General features: G+C 48.3%; 1 protein-coding gene across 1 annotated transcript; it reads left to right on the top strand.

The window, feature by feature from the left end:
* The first annotated feature begins 1,932 nt into the window (after window positions 1-1,932).
* Window positions 1,933-18,700, top strand: LOC139578319 (zinc finger and BTB domain-containing protein 7A-like). The gene is given in 5 exon segments (XM_071405748.1): window positions 1,933-2,694; window positions 2,697-2,734; window positions 12,142-12,693; window positions 13,355-14,283; window positions 18,283-18,700. Coding segments are annotated over 5 exon segments (2,121 nt in total). The 5' UTR covers window positions 1,933-2,510.
* Window positions 18,701-19,426: the final 726 nt, after the last annotated feature.

The following is a 19,426-nucleotide window of genomic DNA, read 5'->3' as shown; positions in this document are numbered from 1 at the left end:
TAAGTCAACCATGACTCAGTCACAAATGACAAAAGCAGAGTTGCTGGTGGGTGTTTGTGGTGGGTAAGGCTAGTTTATATTGGACTGTATTGTAATAAAAATGTCTGACATCATCTGACCTGCCAACCAGAAGGGAAAATTAACCCGTCTGCTGGTTAGCTAATTATTTAAGACTTGTATGAAAACTGTATAGTATCAATCGTTCAGATGTACAATGTATTGGATGTTAAACAGCAGTACTGTCGGTATAGATTAATTTATTGATTTCTAGCTGTTATTCTAGTGCAAATAGTTTATATGTATTGTCCGTATAGCAGGGGTATTCAAAAACGGAATGGTTTCCTGATAATGAGTTGCACCCACCTGGTATCCCAGGTCTAAATCTGTCCCTGATTTTAAAGGGCAACAATGGAACAAGTCCAGTGGAACACGCTTCGAGGTCCAGAGTTGAGTTTGAGGGATGTATATATTTGTTATATTCTGTGTTTTGTCTGATTGTGAACTACCTCTGCTACCTGCTGTAGTGCTGACACTGCCCTCTAGGCTGGGTGTGTGTTACTGCCTCCCCCATGCTGTCAGAGCATGCCTAGCCTAGTTCTTCTCACAGTGCCAAGCCATGCCACACAGTGTGGGGTGCAACAGATTCCAGTCAGACCGAGGAGACACCAGTCATGGCTAGCTGTTTCATCACATTACATAAGGTAAGCCATTTCACTTCATACATGATAACGTGTTCATACTCCGTGTGATGCCTGTTTAGAGTAAGGAAGATCTCCATCCCACTCTGACTGACTGTCCAGGTGTGCAGTGTAGAAAATTAAAAAAGTGCGTAGGCATGTTAGAAAACAGTCAAAATGCGTTGTCCTTATAAGAGATATAAAGCCCAACCATTTGATTTTGACTGGTGTCTTACACGCCACCTAAGAAGTGTTGGTAAAAGTGGGATTAGTATGACAAGAGGTGAGGCATGTTCTGTAGTCTTACCTGTAAAAGGTACAGGTATTCTAGTACAACGTGAGAAGGTGGAGGGACAGAGGGAGAGATTGAGAGTCTAGGGGGTTACTGGCAGCCCCTGTGTCCTGGAATGTACCAAGGCTTGTTTTTGGGGTGGGACACTATGACCTCAGGCTATGGGATGGGTGGGTGTGATTCGGTAGAAGAGAAAAGACTAAGGTAAGAACTACAATCAGTTCATGCCCAATTAATATGGACTCTGTTGTCAACTGTACCGACAGCAAGAGGATGAAGTCAAGTGCTCATTTTGAATTATGTCATTGAGATGACAAATGTCCATTCTTGATCGCAGACAAATCTCTTTTATTTTTCTCCCCAGAGAGGAGAGCAAGAGAAACATCTAGTGGAATGCTGTTTCTTTAAGAGAGAGAGAGGGTGAGAGAGAGCGAGAAAGGGAGGGACCTCTTTGCCCTCCAGAAACCAGGAAGGGAATTGAGTTGATCTGCTGGCGCTTGGTTAGCGCATACGGGGCTTTGAGCAGCACGACAGTTAGAGAGGGAGAGAGAGGAGGAGAGGAGGGCTGACCCATAACAAGCACCACCACGGCCATCGCAGGTGAGCTAAAAGCACCCCCGCTTACACCCCGCTGTCCGCCTAGGGCCTGTCGACCGGAGGGAGCAGGCACAGAAGGAGAGAAAGGAATGAGGGAGGGGGACAAGGAGAGAGCAAGAGGAAAGGGGAGGGGAGGGAGGGGGGGGGGGGGGGTTGTCGCAGGCAGTAGTTATGGATATGTTTTTATTCCTGGTAAAATACTTATCTGATTCCTGCTTTTACCTTTTGGGGGAGGCTTCAGTTTTATTTGGTGTGTTTGAGGCATGAACTTTTTGGGCAGGTGGAAGCACTTAGAGGATGAGGTGGATGGGGGGTTTGGAGGGGGGGGGGTTCTGAACAAGAGGAAGGAGGAACCAAAAAGAATTATGTAGAACAAGGTACGATGACAAGCAAATGACAACTTTTCAGAATTTGTCATTCACTAAGAAATCATGCTTGGAGGGAAAAGTTACGAGCAATGTGTTTAAATATATTTTTGCTGGGTTGGTCCTTTCCTCCTGGTTTGGAATTGATCAGAATAGAAATTAGTCTTTAATTTGGTCAGGCCTCTTGAAGTGTGTTTAAAACGTAGACAGAGGGGTAGTCTCACTGAATACAGTGTTTGGCTGTGACGTTCTGGCCGAGAGCCTTTTGTTAGTATGCAGCACGGCCCTGTTTGATGGCTGATCTGTACTTTTAATACCTGGCATCCTGCTAGCAACATACTGTAGTGTATAATTCTGCCCTGAGTGCTTACGTTGGAACAGGCTTGGAGCAGTGGGGGTGGCAAGGTACGGAAAGCTGGGACTCGTAGTTCACAGCAAGGGCTGTGTAGCAGGTCAAATAGCATTTATGGACTCTACATCCCAGAGTGCCTTGCCCTTGGCCATACAGAAAAGGGAACAGCTGCCAGCCTATCCCAGCAAGGAGGTGTGGTGAGTGAGCGGCTGTCAAGCCAATCACAGATGAGGAAGATATGCAAGAGCAGTGGGCTGAAAATAGGGGAGGGGGGAGTAGGTGTCTGCTTGTGTGGAATCAGGCAAGGGCTTGCCTGTATGACTAGGGCCACTCGGAAGTTTCCTGTCTGCAAAAGCTCCAGTACTGAGGCAGCAGGCAGGGCCCTACCCAGACACGGAGACAGGAGAGCCGGACAGGGCCTGGGGAAGGGACACGTGCTTCTGCCCAGCTGGTAAGAGCTCAAACTGCACTCTCTCTCCCCTGACACTGAGGAAAGAGAAAGGAGGAGGAGAGCTGAGGAAATAAATACCAGGTTCTCTCTTTGTGTGTGTGTGTGTGTGTGTGTGTGTGTGTGTGTGTGTGTGTGTGTGTGTGTGTGTGTGTGTGTGTGTGTGTGTGTGTGTGTGTGTGTGTGTGTGTGTGTGTGTGTGTGTGTGTGTGTGAGAGAGAGGCATGGGATGGGGCTTCAGAGCTCCTGACCCACTTGCAGATTAAAAAAAAAGATGGCAAATAGGGCACTGTTCAGAGCAGGTAGAGCACATCATGTTTAGAGAGACTTGTCTTAAAGATTTGGGAATACACACTGTGACATTTTAACACTTTACTTACTGGGATGATTTAAAATGAGGATTGTTAATTTGATCATCTAAAATAGTGTGATTGTGTGTAATGTTAATGGTTATTAATGGTGTCATGGTTATTAATGGTGTTATTAATGTTATAAGTGAGTCAGCTACAGATGATATCTCCCTCCTTACCTTCAGGCACAACTGTGACATGATGGAAGAAAATGTGACACCTCTTGTGGACAATTTCCCCTCATTAGTGAAGTGTAGAGAACGAGCCACCACTGGAAACTTTGCCCACTGCCCTTGGGAACTCCTGTATTAGTTTATTAACTTTCAGTTGTTCTTCTCCCCGGCTGCCCACACCCTCCTTCAGTTGTTCTTCTCCCAGGCTGCCCACACCCTCCTTCAGTTGTCCTTCACCCCTGCTGCCCACACCCTCCTTCAGTTGTTCTTCTCCCAGGCTGCCCACACCCTCCTTCAGTTGTCCTTCACCCCGGCTGCCCACACCCTCCTTCAGTTGTCCTTCACCCCTGCTGCCCACACCCTCCTTCAGTTGTTCTTCTCCCAGGCTGCCCACACCCTCCTTCAGTTGTCCTTCACCCCTGCTGCCCACACCCTCCTTCAGTTGTCCTTCACCCCGGCTGCCCACACCCTCCTTCAGTTGTTCTTCTCCCCGGCTGCCCACACCCTCCTTCAGTTGTTCTTCACCCCGGCTGCCCACACCCTCCTTCAGTTGTTCTTCTCCCCGGCTGCCCACACCCTCCTTCAGTTGTTCTTCACCCCGGCTGCCCCACACCCTCCTTCAGTTGTTCTTCTCCCCGGCTGCCCCACACCCTCCTTCAGTTGTTCTTCACCCCGGCTGCCCCACACCCTCCTTCAGTTGTTCTTCTCCCCGGCTGCCCACACCCTCCTTCAGTTGTTCTTCTCCCCGGCTGCCCACACCCTCCTTCAGTTGTTCTTCTCCCCGGCTGCCCACACCCTCCTTCAGTTGTTCTTCTCCCCGGCTGCCCACACCCTCCTTCAGTTGTTCTTCTCCCCGGCTGCCCCACACCCTCCTTCAGTTGTTCTTCTCCCCGGCTGCCCACACCCTCCTTCAGTTGTTCTTCTCCCCGGCTGCCCACACCCTCCTTCAGTTGTTCTTCACCCCGGCTGCCCCACACCCTCCTTCAGTTGTTCTTCTCCCCGGCTGCCCACACCCTCCTTCAGTTGTTCTTCTCCCTGGCTGCCCACACCCTCCTTCAGTTGTTCTTCACCCCTGCTGCCCCACACCCTCCTTCAGTTGTCCTTCTCCCCGGCTGCCCACACCCTCCTTCAGTTGTTCTTCTCCCCGGCTGCCCACACCCTCCTTCAGTTGTCCTTCACCCCGGCTGCCCCACACCCTCCTTCAGTTGTTCTTCACCCCGGCTGCCCCACACCCTCCTTCAGTTGTCCTTCACCCCTGCTGCCCCACACCCTCCTTCAGTTGTTCTTCTCCCCGGCTGCCCCACACCCTCCTTCAGTTGTTCTTCTCCCCGGCTGCCCACACCCTCCTTCAGTTGTCCTTCTCCCCGGCTGCCCACACCCTCCTTTTTGTCACTCTCTTCATCCCTCTCACCTCAAGTAGCCCTCTTGCCATTGTGTGATTTGTGTCACAATGTATTTTAGCCTACTGTCTGTCTGTCTGTCTGTCTGTTTGTCTGTCTGTCTGTTGGTGGGTTGTCAAAAGATTTTGCAGGAACCATAACTTATTCTAATTCACGGATGCATATTTCTGGCAACCCATACTTGTTGGACTTGTTTTGAAGTGTGTGGGTAAGAGAGAGGAAGGGGCATATTGTATTGTAATAAAGACACCCACAACTGAGAGGTGTTTAGATAGCTTTCAGAGGCAGTGTTTTAAAAATTATTCATCTGTCAAATGTCAGTGTTCTGATGTTACTTTTGCTACCCCTGAGTACCAATTGCAAAAGGCTGCACTTTCAGCCTGAATAAATTCCACTAAGAGGTTAAGTCGGGACGCTCCATGTTACCCACAATAGCATCCAGGGGAATTGCAGGGGACTTCAGTGGCTGTGGGTAGGCCCTAGACACCACCCATCAATTTGGCGGTGAGCATGTTGAATACAGTTTGATATTCTTGTATGTTGTGCACCATAATGCCCCAAACTAGCAGGTCCACAGTGACAGGAGGAGACAGGTTGCATGCATGCTTACTGACAGTCTTTGGAAGGCCTCATTTTGGGGTAATGTTGCTTTTGAGTGGTGCACTGAACTATAATCTGCCCCATTATTAAGGGGGGGAACTCCCCTTGTCAGCAGCTAAATGTCCCACTGTTCCTGTCCCAAGTAGACAGACACACAGACATGGCTCTGTCTGTTGTGTTGTTGTTGTGGAGTCTGGGGGGAGTGATAGGGGCTGTCCTGGGCCTGCTGGGTTATGAAGCAGCTCACACAACCTGATCAAATTAGAGGCTGAGATGCAGCCCAGGGTAAGAGTAGGCCGTTGTGTTGTGAGTGGGACTTCACTTTTTACACTTTCCTTTTACACGGTGGGTTGTCTCCAAGATGTCACACATTTTTGTCTGAGTAATCTATTGTCTGAGAAATCCCATGTTGACCTTGGTACTACGTATGGAGAGAGGAGTGTTCGCTTAAGTCTCCTGTGATCAGGGGGTAGCATATGACAATCTCATGGCTGGTGAGTTCCTGTCTCATTTCCAGACGTTGTTCTAGCCTTCTCAGCAGGCTGAAGGGGATGTGGGCGATGTGGTTGGCCAGCAGGGGCACAGCGCAGTGCAGTGTCTGGAAGAGAGAGAGAGAGGGATGGTCATCTGATAACAGAGCGGGTTCTGTTACACGCCTGTCACAGACACACAGGAAGTCCTCTGCACACAATGCACAGCCGCCTGCACAGAATGGCGCAGGGCTGAGGGGAGGAGGGCTACTGCTGCTGGGCCTGGCTCTACTAGGGGTGCTGATTTTAGTGCTACTGTGAGTTTGGATCCACTACTTCCTGACTGACAGCTTGGCAGCGTTAGGGAAGTATAGTTCCAGCAGTAGAAGAGGTTGTGTCTCTGTTTGAAACGGTGCTGCCAGATGTACAAGTCTGTTTCTGGACCAGCTAGCTCAGGCTGGAGGAGGGAGGCAAGGAAAGCCAAGTCGAGCGTTCACTTTGGTTTACTTTACTTTGCTTTGCTAGGAGAAGGGGGATGGTACTGTAAACCCATACAGTAGTCAGTTATTGATTCCCCACAGTGGCTCTCCAGCTATCTCTTGATCTCTGGGGTAATGGTACCCTTAAAGAACTTAGACCTTTGATATGAAATCATAAAAATCTCCCACTTCCTCTTGCACTGAACCTTTATTGACAAACATGGTAAAAGGACTTTATATAATGGTGTCTAACCCCTCCTGCAGTGTGAAGGGTTAGTTTCTTACAGGGGCTAAGAAAAGGTTTCTCGAGTCTCAGACACTTTCAAAGCACATTACATTTACAGTATTCCTTGGGCTGATGTCAAGGTTGTGAGTTTGTTTAAGATTGCCTCGCCCACTACCTTTCAGTCAGGGGCATTGTGTCTGATTCTTGGCAGCCGTCTGCCGTGTTTCAAGTTGAGCAGCACAGCCCCACCTCCAGTTTTATCAGTTGTTCGCCCTCTTCCTGCTCAGGACCTATCAGGCTTCTTATCCCGGGAAGCCTGGCAGTAATGAATCACACAGCCACACTAGGCCAGGCTCAGCCTCAGTCAGAATCCTGTTCTTCTTGGAACTGGCCAGCCCCTGCCCCCCTCCTCCCCATAGTATTTCTGATTATCTTGTAATATCCTATGACCTTGAACCCTGGTGACCTCGGTCCAGTGATTCCCTTTCTCTGGGCTCAATCAGCAGGTGGCTGGTCTTAGCCCGTGACAGTCGGCCAGGGAAAGACAACCTGTTTGCACTCTGCTGTCTATCTATATCACCCACCCTATACTTCTATGAGTTATACCCTAGTCTACTGTAATTGTTCCAGTGTTGTTGGAGTTAAATTATTCACAGATATACCACTGATCCCCCACACACTTGCACTGCTTGTTCTGCTAAGGATGCTTGTTTTCTGGTCTCTGTGTTGCTCCCTTCAGCAGGGAAACAAAGAAGTGTGCGGTGGACTGCACTTCAAAGGCATTATAGCAAAACACTCAGTTTCAGCGACTTTCATTTTGGTCATGTAAGGAACACCTGAGCTTGTCGTGGGTAAGGTTGATAGTCATTTTACTCCAGGAATGAACAGTATGTGTCAGACAAAGACTGTAGCTTCTTTGATCCGGGTCCCAGTTGACCTGAGATTATATTTCCAGTATAACGCACCACCCAGTGTATTCCAGGTTTTATAACTACCAGTATAACCACAAGGTGTCACTGTATTGGTCATTAAATAAGAAGGGTTCTATCTAGGACAGAAGCCTATTTATCACAGTCAGGTGTTAAAAGCCAAATAGACAAAGTTCAATAGAACTGAAACGAAGTCGATGTTCAGCTCAGAGTGTCTTGCATGGGATCGTCCCCGAAATCTAATCTTGATAGCTGTTCTCCACGTTTGCTGGGAGGCAGGGAGGGGTGGGGTGGTGGGATCTGCAGCAGTAAGTAGTGGTTTGACTTGCAAAGCAGCACCCTGTGCGTGCAGAGTAGGATCTAGTGAACTAGGCAGGCAACGCTGGGTCGGTGGTGGCCCTGGGAACTGAGACGTTGGGGACACGGTGTGGCGCTGTGGCCGCTGTCACCCACAGCCATGAATAAGTGATAAGGAATGTTTCAAGCCATGAGTAGGTGTCAGGATCAGGTTTGTTTGCACTGTTGTTTCCTCCTCTTTCTGTGGGTTCATCCTGGCCCAGGCCTCTTCTCCTCTCCCCCTAGCTCCTGTGTACAAGACAGGACACCTGCATGCCTCAATGGTGACTGGGCTGTATGAGGTAGCCTATGAGACTGTTTTTAATTCCTCCTCTCAGCCTCGACAGATCTGCGTGTGACCCAGGGTCGGGCGTGTATGTCCTGAGGATAATGTGTAAGCAGGTTTGCACCAGGGGCCAGCCCAGCAGCTTGGTGCAGTAAGCAGCAGCATCAGTGAGAGCAGGTTGACTTGGCTGAGGTCTCTGTGGGCTCACTCAGGATCTATTTCCACACTGTGAAGGACATGACCGTTAACCCTGCGGTTGCCTTCTCCGACTCTCTCTCTCGCTCTCTCTCTGAGTCTCTGTTCTCGCTGCCCTCCCTCGGCATATTCAAATGAGAGGTGGAGGATAATCAAATGTTCCCACGTCAGACAGGGCAGTTTTATCAGAAAAACAATGGGAGAGGTTGTAGTGGCGGTGTGGTCAGGTGCATATAAAATAGTAGGGGGTTAAAGGAGAAAGAAAGTGCTCTAACTTGGCTTGAGCCGAAATGAAAGGGCATTGTGTCATGAATAAAAGACACAAACTACTCCACATGGAACCAAGTGGGACAGTATTATTTCCATTTGCAAGCTTGTTTGTTTTAAGATTACCGCAAGACAGATGTACCGGTTTACCATAGTAAAGCATTTAAATGTCACACATTATGAGGTGGCATGATTGACAGGTCTTGTTAAGGATTTTTCCTCTTTGTTGAAGGAGTGGAGTTAACATCAGAGAAAGTGCAATTAGGTTTCTAGCACTACCCAGAGTTGACTTTTCAGAGAGCGTTACCGGAGTATGACCTGTGGTTAGTGTTGCTGCGGTGCCAGATCTCTAGGTGTGGAGAGAGGCGTTGCTTTGTGAGGTGTGGGAGAGAGCCAAGCAGGGGAGAGGAGAGGCAGCCAGGTTGAGCACAGCTAGTGTATATACCAAGAGCCTGAATCTGAAGGAATGTCATTTGAATGCGTTGCTCTTATAGAGAATAATCCCACTTGCCTCACCCCCTGCTGGGTCTCCCTGGCAGATGGAGAAGGGTGGGTGGGCTTTATTTAATGTGTGTGTGTTTGTCTGTGCTTGTGTAAGTGTGTTTGTAAATGGACAAATCAGGAAAGACTTGTGTTGCCGAGCCCCCCTCCCCCGTGCATTGCAAGCTGCAGTCGATCATTTTAATCTTCCCCACCCCCCACCCCCCACACACACACACACACGTGAGCGAGGGGACAGCCTTCCTGAAACTTGGCACACAGTAAAGGGTGGGGTAACCGGCTCAGACCGGATTGACAACCTCCCTTTTTAATACCGTTCCCTCGCAGCTTGTGCGTGTCCTCCTCCTCCAGTGAGGTTTTTCCACGGGGTCTGTAACCCCCGCCCCCCTCCTCCCCCTTTCCTAACTGACACAGAGCGACGCACAGCCTGCTGTACAGTCACGGCCCTGCTCCTCCTCCCAGCATGCACTCTGATCCTCCCTGCTCTCCCTCAAACTGCCCTTCACTCTCTCTCATGGTAATAGGTTCAGCAGTGGGCCAATACATCCAGCATTACAGATACAGCATGGATGACAGCTATTTTAACACTGACTATGTATGGGAGATGTTGGCCAAAAAGGATGTATGCCATAGCTATACTGTAGTTTCTATTAGATTGGTCTGTAAAGCCCGTATGTCGGCCAGTAGCTGTTTGTCAGTGAAATCAATGGTATCTGTAGTGTTTGTATGGTGGTGATGTTACAACATGGCTCACCTCCAGGCCCTTCAGGCTCTTTAATGAACTCTGGGGCCTGGTGTTGTAGAGGACTGTAGTGATGGGCTATTGACAAAAGAAATCACCGTTTTTGAAAACTTTCAGTTCTTCAGCTAAACTGGCCAATAGGAACTCTGACATGATTTAATAGTGATTGATCTACAGTATCAACTTTTATTCCTTGTTGGTTCTAGGGCTGTGAAGATACCAGTATCGTAATGTTATTTCCATGGCAAAAATGAAAACACGAAGCAGTTCACTCTTTGGTCCTTTTTAAAACCTTTTGTATGTAAAATATTGTGGGCTATAGTTTGGAAAATAATTAATCTGACTCTGGATGACAACATAATGATGTTTGTTTCCAACATTTGGGATTTTTTCCTAAAAAAGTCCTTGCCATTACACAAACGAGTTTCGCAATACTGGTATCGTCCCGGACCTAGTTAGTTCAGCATAATTTAATTGAAAGGACGTGGAAGAAACAATAATTCAACCAGTGTGTGCCCAGTGGGTATTAATGGCACGCCACATTATTGTGGCATTAGTGAGCAAAATTTCAACACATTATTATTTTCATGTATTTTCTCAGGTGTGAAGGTACTTTAAATTACTTTCTTACACAATTTCTAAATAACCACCAGCCCTTACCCTGAGGCACCTCTTATATATCTGGGTGGATGGAAAAATTACAGAGAAAATTCCACCTAGCCTACCACATGGTCAGGGCCGTAACCAGGGTTTTAGTGAGGTCGGGAAGTTTTTATAAAAATATATATATATTTGACCTTTATTTAACTAGGCAAGTCAGTTAAGAACACATTCTTGTTTACAATGACGGCCGAGGAACAGTGGGTTAACTGCCTTGTTCAGGGGCAGAACGACAGATTTTTACCTTGTCAGCTCAGGGATTCGATCTAACGACCTTTCGGTTACTGGCCCAACGCTCTAACCACTAGGCTACCTGCCGCCCCGAGGGTTGAAGATCATTTACTGCATTTTTATATAAGGAGAAAAAAAAGTTCAAATGCTGTTAAGAGAACAGCAAAAACAAGCTAGTGTAGGTTCATTCACCTCAGTCCATCTAGAAACACACAGCCTATTAGGAGAGCAGGCATGGTGGGAGGAGCTATAGGATCATGGACTCATTGTAAAGACTGGAATGGCATAGATGGAACGGTATCAAACATATGGAAACTACATTTTAGACTCCGTTCCAATAATTACATTCCAGCCATCACAATGAGCCCGTCCCCCTATAGCTCCTCCCACCAGCTATTAGCTATACAATTGTAATGTTATACCCCTGAAAGGGGGGAAATATGAGAACTGAATCACACTGACACCTAGCATCAGCGACTGTTCAGTCAGTTGTAATGATGAAATGCATAAAATCATCAACTCTTTACATAGATATCTCTTTTCTCAAATTACATAGCGTTCACATTTGTATTCCGAGCCATTACTAATCAAGCTCCGCACAGACAGACATCAATGGAGCACATAGATAATCGTATTATCAATTATTAGACTATTACTTACGGGGCCTCCAAAGTGGCGGCGTGGTCTAGAGGCGTCGCTACAGACCCGGGTTCAATCCCAGACTGTGTCCCAGCCGGTTGTGACCGGGAGACCCATGAGGCTGCGCACAATTGTTAGGGGAAGGTCAAGCCGGCCGGGAGGTCCTTGTCCCGTCGCAGTCTAGCGACTCCTTGTGGCGGGTCGGGTGCATGCACGCTGACTTCAGTTGCACAGTGTTTCCTCTGACACATTGGTGCGGCTGGCTTCCAGGTTAAGCCAACAGTGTGTCAAGAAGCAGTGCGGCTTGGCAGGGTCGTGTTTCAGAGGACGCATGGCTCTCGACCTTGGCCTCTCCCGAATCTATACTGGAGTTGCAGCGATTGGACAAGACTGTAACTACCAATTGGATATCATGAAATTGGGGAGAAAAAGGGGTCAACAAATAGAATATTATTTACTATTCTGTATTAATATCAGCGATGTGGTGGTAAAAAAAGATGGGTAAACTATAAACTCCATGTGCTGCTAAAATGGCAAATCCGGGGGCACAGGCGAAGATAACGAGCAACCACTGTCCATGATTCCATTCTTTCGCAAACAGGCAGGCGCGATTAGAACTCAGTCCGATGAAGAATATTAACGTTCTGAGCTTTGAGCAATATTTAGAATGATTTCCTTTGTGTACAAAATATATATTTTTATTCCTAAACTTTTTTTCAAACGAGAAAAAAATACAGTGGTCCGGACCTCGGTGTCCTCATATTATGGCCACGCACGTGATGCTATTACCATATTGCTACTGTAATACCTACCAAATCCCTAGGACTTTGGGCTAGGAATTGAATTGGGCATCTGTGTATTGTGTTTTAAAGACTGAGAACTGATTCTCTCCTCCTCCTTTTCTCCCCCTCTTCTTCCTCCCTCAGACAGGCAGACGGACAGACGGCAGGACGGACACGCGGGCGGCGGCTGTGATTGGCGGCTCTGCGGCAGGCTGGTGGAAGATGTCGTTGGGAGCCGGCGGGAGGGGCGGGCGGCGGCTCAGGGGCACTGGGGGTGGAGGAGGAGGGAGAGGGGAGGCGGCGGAGGAGGGCCTGGTGGGCATCCCCTTCCCCGAGCACAGCGCAGACATCCTGGGCAGCCTGAACAAGCAGCGCCTCAGCGGCCTGCTGTGTGACGTGCTCCTGGTCAACCAGGAGAAGGAGTTCCCCGCCCACCGCTCGGTCCTGGCCTCCTGCAGCCCATACTTCTACAAGCTGTTCACCTCTGGTCCAACTGCCGACCAGCAGCACGTCTACTCCATCGACTTTGTGGCGGCCGAGGCCCTAGGCGCCCTGCTGGACTTTGCCTACACAGCCACGCTGACCGTCAGCCACAGCTCCGTGGGAGACATCCTGGCCGCTGCCCACCTGCTGGAGATCTCGCCCGTCCAGGAAGTCTGCACTCACCTGCTGGACACCAAAGTGCTCTCCCCGCCGGTAGGCTGGTCATCATGACAACGCTAACTTACCAACACTCCGTCAGCAGTCTCTGTCTTACCATTACATCACAGGCCTCGCATCAAAATATGGTCACTTGACAAACTTTCTGATCCAAAGTTCCTGAAAGTTAAAATACATGTATTCAGTATGGCCTCTGTGGAAACCAGTCGAACCACTCTTGTTTTGAGTTGTTAAAACTATTGTGTTGCAAGTGCCATTCTGGAGCTCCATCCAAATGCGCCACCACAGACCACGTACCACACAACCTCATCGCGTCACGCTAACAAACTAACACTCAGTCATCAGTCTTTGTCTGGCCATCACATCATGCTCTTTATTAGTGTCTCTCTCACACACTGCCAAACACACATCCACACCCTGGGGTCACAATGACACTGACCTCGAAACATTTACCCATGCTAAGCCAACACCAGTCTCTGAGTCTCAGGACAGGGTGCTCTTTCACAAGCTGCATTCTACAGACAAAACCTATCGCAGCTACAACATTCGCATGGTGGGGAGCGTGTAGAATAGCAGTAGCAAGGCCATGTTCATAGTCATATATGTTTCTGTTGTGTGAATATGATATACATGTGTCCACTCACATTCTGTTAGACATTGGATGAGAGTAATGGAAACCTGTTTTATTTTTTCGTAGGCGGGCAGTGAGCGAGGAGAAGAAGAGGATGATGATGATGATGAGGAGGAGGAGGGGAAAGGTGGAGGAGGAGAGGTGGAGCAGGGGAATCGGCTGCGGGCCCAGGAGTATCTACAGTACTTCCAGAGAGGGGCCCACTGGAGCAGCAGCTGCAGCACGCCAGAGCTCAGGGACATGCCCACACACCTGCACTTTAATCATGGCAATGGGGCCCAAAGCAACGGGGCCCCCAGCGGCCCCAGAGAGTACTACTCTCCCCTGGACCTCGCCCTGACCCAGGCCCCCACACAGGACCCTGAAGATGAAGAGGATGAGGATGAGGAGGACGAAGGGGAAGTGGAGCACTCTGAAAGTGGCGGGGACATGCTGGCCTGGGCCAGGGGTAACGGAGGGGGGCCAGGGGCCTCTTTCTACGTCCCAGCCCAGAACGGACACTTTTACCTCCCAACGAAGCCCAAACTGGAGACGGAGGAAGAGGGGGAGGAAGAGGGGGGGCGGGATGGAGAGAGGGGCTCGGCCAGTGCCCTCCTGCAGAAGATGATGGACTCCATCGAGAGGCAGAAGGAGCGGGCCGCGGCCGGGGAGGAGCTGGGGGAGGGAGAGGACCCGGACGTGGAGTTTTACTTGAATTACTTTAATAGCACGCAGCACGAAGATGCCGCTGCCGCCGTCTCACAGGGACTGCTGCCCCTCTGGACGGCACGGGGCAGCTCTAGCCGAGAGAGAGAGAGGGGGGGAGGAGAGAGGGGAGGAAAGGGAGGAGAAGAGAGAGGGGGCGGAGGGGAGAGGAAGATGCGCTCCAAGGCCTTCCAGAAGTGCCCCATCTGCTCCAAGGTCATCCAGGGTGCAGGCAAGCTACCCCGCCACATCCGCACGCACACGGGAGAGAAGCCCTATGAGTGCGCCATCTGCAAAGTGCGCTTCACCAGGTAATCCCCAATTAATGCATTGACCACCCCATGTCACATCTACTCATGGTGAGGAGGCGTGATGGAGCAAAAACAAGACCACTGTTGTCCCACAGCCAAGGAAAGTCTTACTTAGCATTAGCTATGTTAGCTTAGCCAAATGTTTGCTCTCTGTCAATTAATTAATTTACTAATGTACTAATCTGAAATTGAAGTGAGAAACATAGTTGAAAGCATAGTACCCAATTTTTTAACTAGGCAAGTCAGTTAAGAACAAATTCTTATTTTCAATGACGGCCTAGGAACAGTGGGTTAACTGCCTTGTTCAGGGGCAGAACGACAGATTTTTACCTTGTCAGCTCGGGGATTCGATCTTGCAACCTTTCGGTTTCTAGTCCAATGCTCTAACCACTAGGCTACCTGCCGCTCTAGATGTCCCCTACCTATGTGGTAATGTAAATCATTTTGCCAAAACCTTTCTGGAAAATGTTAATCAGAGATGAACATGTTTGATATTTCATCTAGTGGATGGAATCAGGGTGTCATAAAGACGTGTTTTATAAAGACATTGCTCATGGCAAAGTCCTGGAATGTTAACAGGTGGTATAAAAGAGGGTTGTGACACGTTATCTAGGAGGAAGCTGCTGTAAAGTGTTCTGTTCTGATACTGACAGGGGGATTACAAGCCGAGTGGTGCCCTATCTGTGCCAATGCCGGAATTTGAATTTGTGATCCCTGGTTTTGTTGATTATTGCCCACGACAAAACCGACTGGACCTCTCTCTCCCCTCCCAACCGACCAGCCCTCTCCCTCTCTCCCCTCCCAAACCGACCAGCCCTCTCCTTCTCTCTCCCCTCCCAACCGACCAGCCCTCTCCCTCTCTCTCCCCTCCCAACCGACCAGCCCTCTCCCTCTCTCTCCCCTCCCAACCGACCAGCCCTCTCCCTCTCTCTCCTCTCCCAACCGACCAGCCCTCTCCCTCTCTCTCCCCTCCCAACCGACCAGCCCTCTCCCTCTCTCTCCCCTCCCAACCGACCAGCCCTCTCCCTCTCTCTCCCCTCCCAACCGACCAGCCCTCTCCCTCTCTCTCCACTCCCAACCGACCAGCCCTCTCCCTCTCTCTCCACTCCCAACCGACCAGCTCTCTCCCCTCCCAACCGACCAGCCCTCTCCCTCTCTCTCCCCTCCCAACCGACCAGCCCTCTCCCTCTCTCTCCTCTCCCAACCGACCAACCCTCTCCCTCTCTCTCCCCTCCCAACCGACCAGCCCTCTCCCTCTCTCTCCCCTCCCAACCGACCAACCCTCTCCCTCTCTCTCCCCTCCCCTCCCAACCGACCAACCCTCTCCCTCTCTCTCCCCTCCCAACCGACCAGCCCTCTCCCTCTCTCCCCTCCCTCTCCCAGTCCTTAGTCAGCTAATGAAATCTGTGTGCTCACAGTCAGGCTGCCCAGCTAGCTACAGGCCAGGGTGGACTGCTAGACTAGCGCGCTGTGTCGCTGGTCTCCCTGTATTTTAAGAGCACTACCTCTTCCTTGAATCTATCCTCTTAATGAATCAATCAATGGACTTGCATTGGAAATAGATGCACACTGGAAATACCCAGGACTAGGGTTGCAAAGGGAGGGTATATTACTGGAAACGTTTGAAGATCTAGTGGGCTTTTGGGGTACTTCAGATTTACACAGGTGTGTGTAATTATCTCTGGCCCTCTTGTGTGGCCTTATCACATGTAAAAAATATATATAATAATAATACAAAATAATGACAAAGCTGTAATACATTATTCTGAATATAAACCATGACCTTAGTGAATTACATTAGCATTTAATGAGGGTTTCCACATGAAATATCCTTTATTTATTTTTATATATATATATATATATATATATATATATATATATATATATATATATATATATATATATATATATATATATATATATACCCTTTGCGCAGGCGGGCGAGCCTGATCTAAATGTGCTTGCTTCTAAATGCAGCCTATCGGCAGTGAAGTGGGAAGCGGGTGTTGTAATCTTAATCCTATTTGATCAGGGTTACGAGTGTGCTGCTTTCGCACTGTAATAAACCACTCCTGTCCTTTAAATATTTCACCCTGTGTCACTGTATGTGTGTAACCATGGTAGCAGTAGTGCCCCTATGTGGCTTGTGTGGGTGCTAAGTAGTTTTCTTAACTCCGGAGGTTTGTTTAGGTGCACTCTGGGTGCTAAAGGGCTGGATGGCAGAGAGACGGATATTATGACTGGGTGGGTAGGTGAGGGAAGCTGAAGGACGGATTAAAATCAATGTTTTATTGTCACATGCGCTGAATACAACAGGTTTAGACGTTACTGTGAAATGCTTACAATGCTGTTCAAGAAATAGAGTTTAGAAACTAAAGTTAAAATAAAAAGTAACACAATAAAATAACAATAACTTGGCTATACGTATACAGGGTTACCGGTATCGCGTCAATGTGTGGGGTACAGGTTAGTCGAGGTAATTTGTACATGTAGGTAGGGGCAAAGTGACTATGCATAGATAATAAACAGTGAGTAGCAACAGTGTGAAAACAAAGGGGTGGTCAATGTAAATAGTCTGTGTGGCCATTTGATTAATTGTTCAGCAGTCTTATGGCTTGGGGGTAAAAGCTGTTAAGGAGCCTTTTGGATCTAGACTTGGCGCTCCGGTACCACTCGCTGTGCGGTAGCAGAGAGAACAGTCTATGACTTGGGTGACTGGAGTCTTTGACAATTTTTTGGGCCTTCGTCTGACACGCCTAATATATAGGTCCTGGATGTCAGGAAGCTTGGCCCCAGTCATGTACTGGGCCGTACACGCTACCCTCTGTAGCGCCTTACGGTCGGATGCTGAGCAGTTGCCATACCAGGCGGTGAAGCAACCAGTCAGGATGCTCTCGATGGTACAGCTGTCAACCTTTTTGAGGATCTGGGGACCCATGCCAAATCTTTTCAGCCTCCTGTGGGGGAAGCCTCAGTTAATAAAGTAGAGGGGCCTGAACTTGGCACTAGTAAGGTGTACAGCTAGCTGTCCTACTTTTACAAGATAGCACCTCTACAGACTGTAATCCTAAAGTGTATGTTTTGTCTTCTAGTTTTATTTCACTGTAAATTTGCTGCTGATGTTTTAAGAGGAGCTATTGACCCATTGATTAGTCTCTGAAGATTCTGGGTTTGTCCAAAAAAGTGACAAGAGAAACTAAAGCTTCGCAACCCTTAATCTAAAATAAAGGTTCAATAAAAAATATATACAGTTTCGTTCACCAACATTTTTGTTTAATTGAGTTTATTTCCACTTTCCAGTGTTATATGTGATATTCTTTGAAGGTAGCTGCAGCAGAAATAGATTTCCCCTGAACCTAGCCACACTGTCTGTGAACGTTGAGATCCGGGCCAGGTCTCTACATGTACTTTAAGAAATGGTGTAGATAAAGATGTAATGGTGTAGATAACTGTAAGTGAAAAGGAAAAAAGAAAGTAAAAAATAGTTCTACAAGCAAAGAATCCTCAATTCCAGCATGGCTGGAACTTTACGAGGCCTTTCTTCCAAAATATCCACACTTAAGACCGTGTGACCACTACTATTATTTTCCAAACTATTGTATTTATTCATGGCCTGTCCTCAGGTGACCTTGCTGCCATGGCAGAGTAAACAACCTGGAAGAGGTCCATTAGGTGTTATAGTGAAGGAGATAGACACAGGGAGACAAACAGCCTCCATAAGCACATTCACCCTGGACAAACACCCTACTTTAAGATCACATAACAATATGTACTGTAGCCTATGTTGCAAAGTAGTGGAACATTTTCTATTTTGTTTCAATGTCAACACAGACATGTTTTAAATTGTAATTTTTCAAGATTGTGATTCTTAGCCTATTGTTTGGTTAATGGTTGTAGTTTGCTTCTTATATTAACTACCCTTGTTGCTATCAGAGTTCCTACTGTACTAATCAATTCTGTTGTTTTTCTGTACTGAGCCTTTGTGTTCTTCCTCCGCAGGCAGGACAAGCTCAAGGTTCACATGCGTAAGCATACGGGAGAGAAGCCTTACTTGTGCACGCAGTGCGGTGCTGCGTTCGCCCACAACTACGACCTGAAGAACCACATGCGCGTGCACACAGGCCTGCGGCCCTACCAGTGCTCCAGCTGCTTTAAGACTTTTGTGCGTTCAGACCACCTGCACCGCCACCTCAAGAAGGACGGCTGCAACGGCATCCCCTCCCGCCGCGGCCGCAAGCCTCGTGTGCGGGACCCCGGGCTCCTGGAGGTCCCTGTGGGGCTGGCGGGCCCCGGCCCTCGGAGTGTCAGGGGGAGACGGCGCATGGAGGCGGCTTCAGCTGCGGCGGTGGAGGGGGCCTCCAGGGCCCATGCACACAGTCCTCAGCCCCAGGAGATGGCAGGGGAGCCGGGGGACTGAGACAGGGAGGGACGCTGGACGCCATATTCATACTGGGACCCTGAGGGGCCGCCACCGAAACCAAGGGAGAAAAGAACACGCTATGAACAACGGCAAACAAAATAAACACAACAACTAACTATTCCTCTATATACCAAATCAGGGTGTCACCAATCTAATATTTTCAGTTTATTTTATCCCTTTGCTTTAGGAAACAGAGTAGACACACAAACACGAGTCAGTGGTCTGTTAAAGAGCAAAGAACGCTTCAAATCACACCTCCATGATGTCTCCTTTCTGGGTCATTTCTGTCTCTTCTGGGTTTCTGTACATTTGGCATAAGTGCTTATGTATAACCAAACAACAGAAAAACCTGAGCAACTATGCAGTTAAAATAGATTATATTGGTTTGGACTTCATAGCCTTCAAACTTTGAGGTGTCCCACATCTATTGGCTGCTGCATTGGTGAACGGAGTGTGATCTCTCATATTCAGATGGAAAGCAACCGATCTTTTTCTATACTTTTGCATTTCTAAAATGTACAGTTACTATAGAAATAGTAGTATTGTCAGAATATGACAATATATGCAAGATTAACTCAACCACACCTCTGATGCAGAAATAATACTTTTTTTCAAATGCTCCAGAAAGAATCAGACAAGGATTTGATTTAAGTGTTACTTACTCTTTAAAATATATTTTTAAATCTATGGTTCATCTTTTTAAAATGTTAAATGTCGAGTTGA

The sequence above is a fragment of the Salvelinus alpinus genome, chromosome 6, assembly GCF_045679555.1.
Source record: "Salvelinus alpinus chromosome 6, SLU_Salpinus.1, whole genome shotgun sequence".
Classification (NCBI taxonomy): Eukaryota; Metazoa; Chordata; class Actinopteri; order Salmoniformes; family Salmonidae; genus Salvelinus; species Salvelinus alpinus.
The sequence above is the reverse complement of the archived record's forward strand: the minus strand, read 5'-3'. Positions and strand labels throughout refer to the sequence as shown.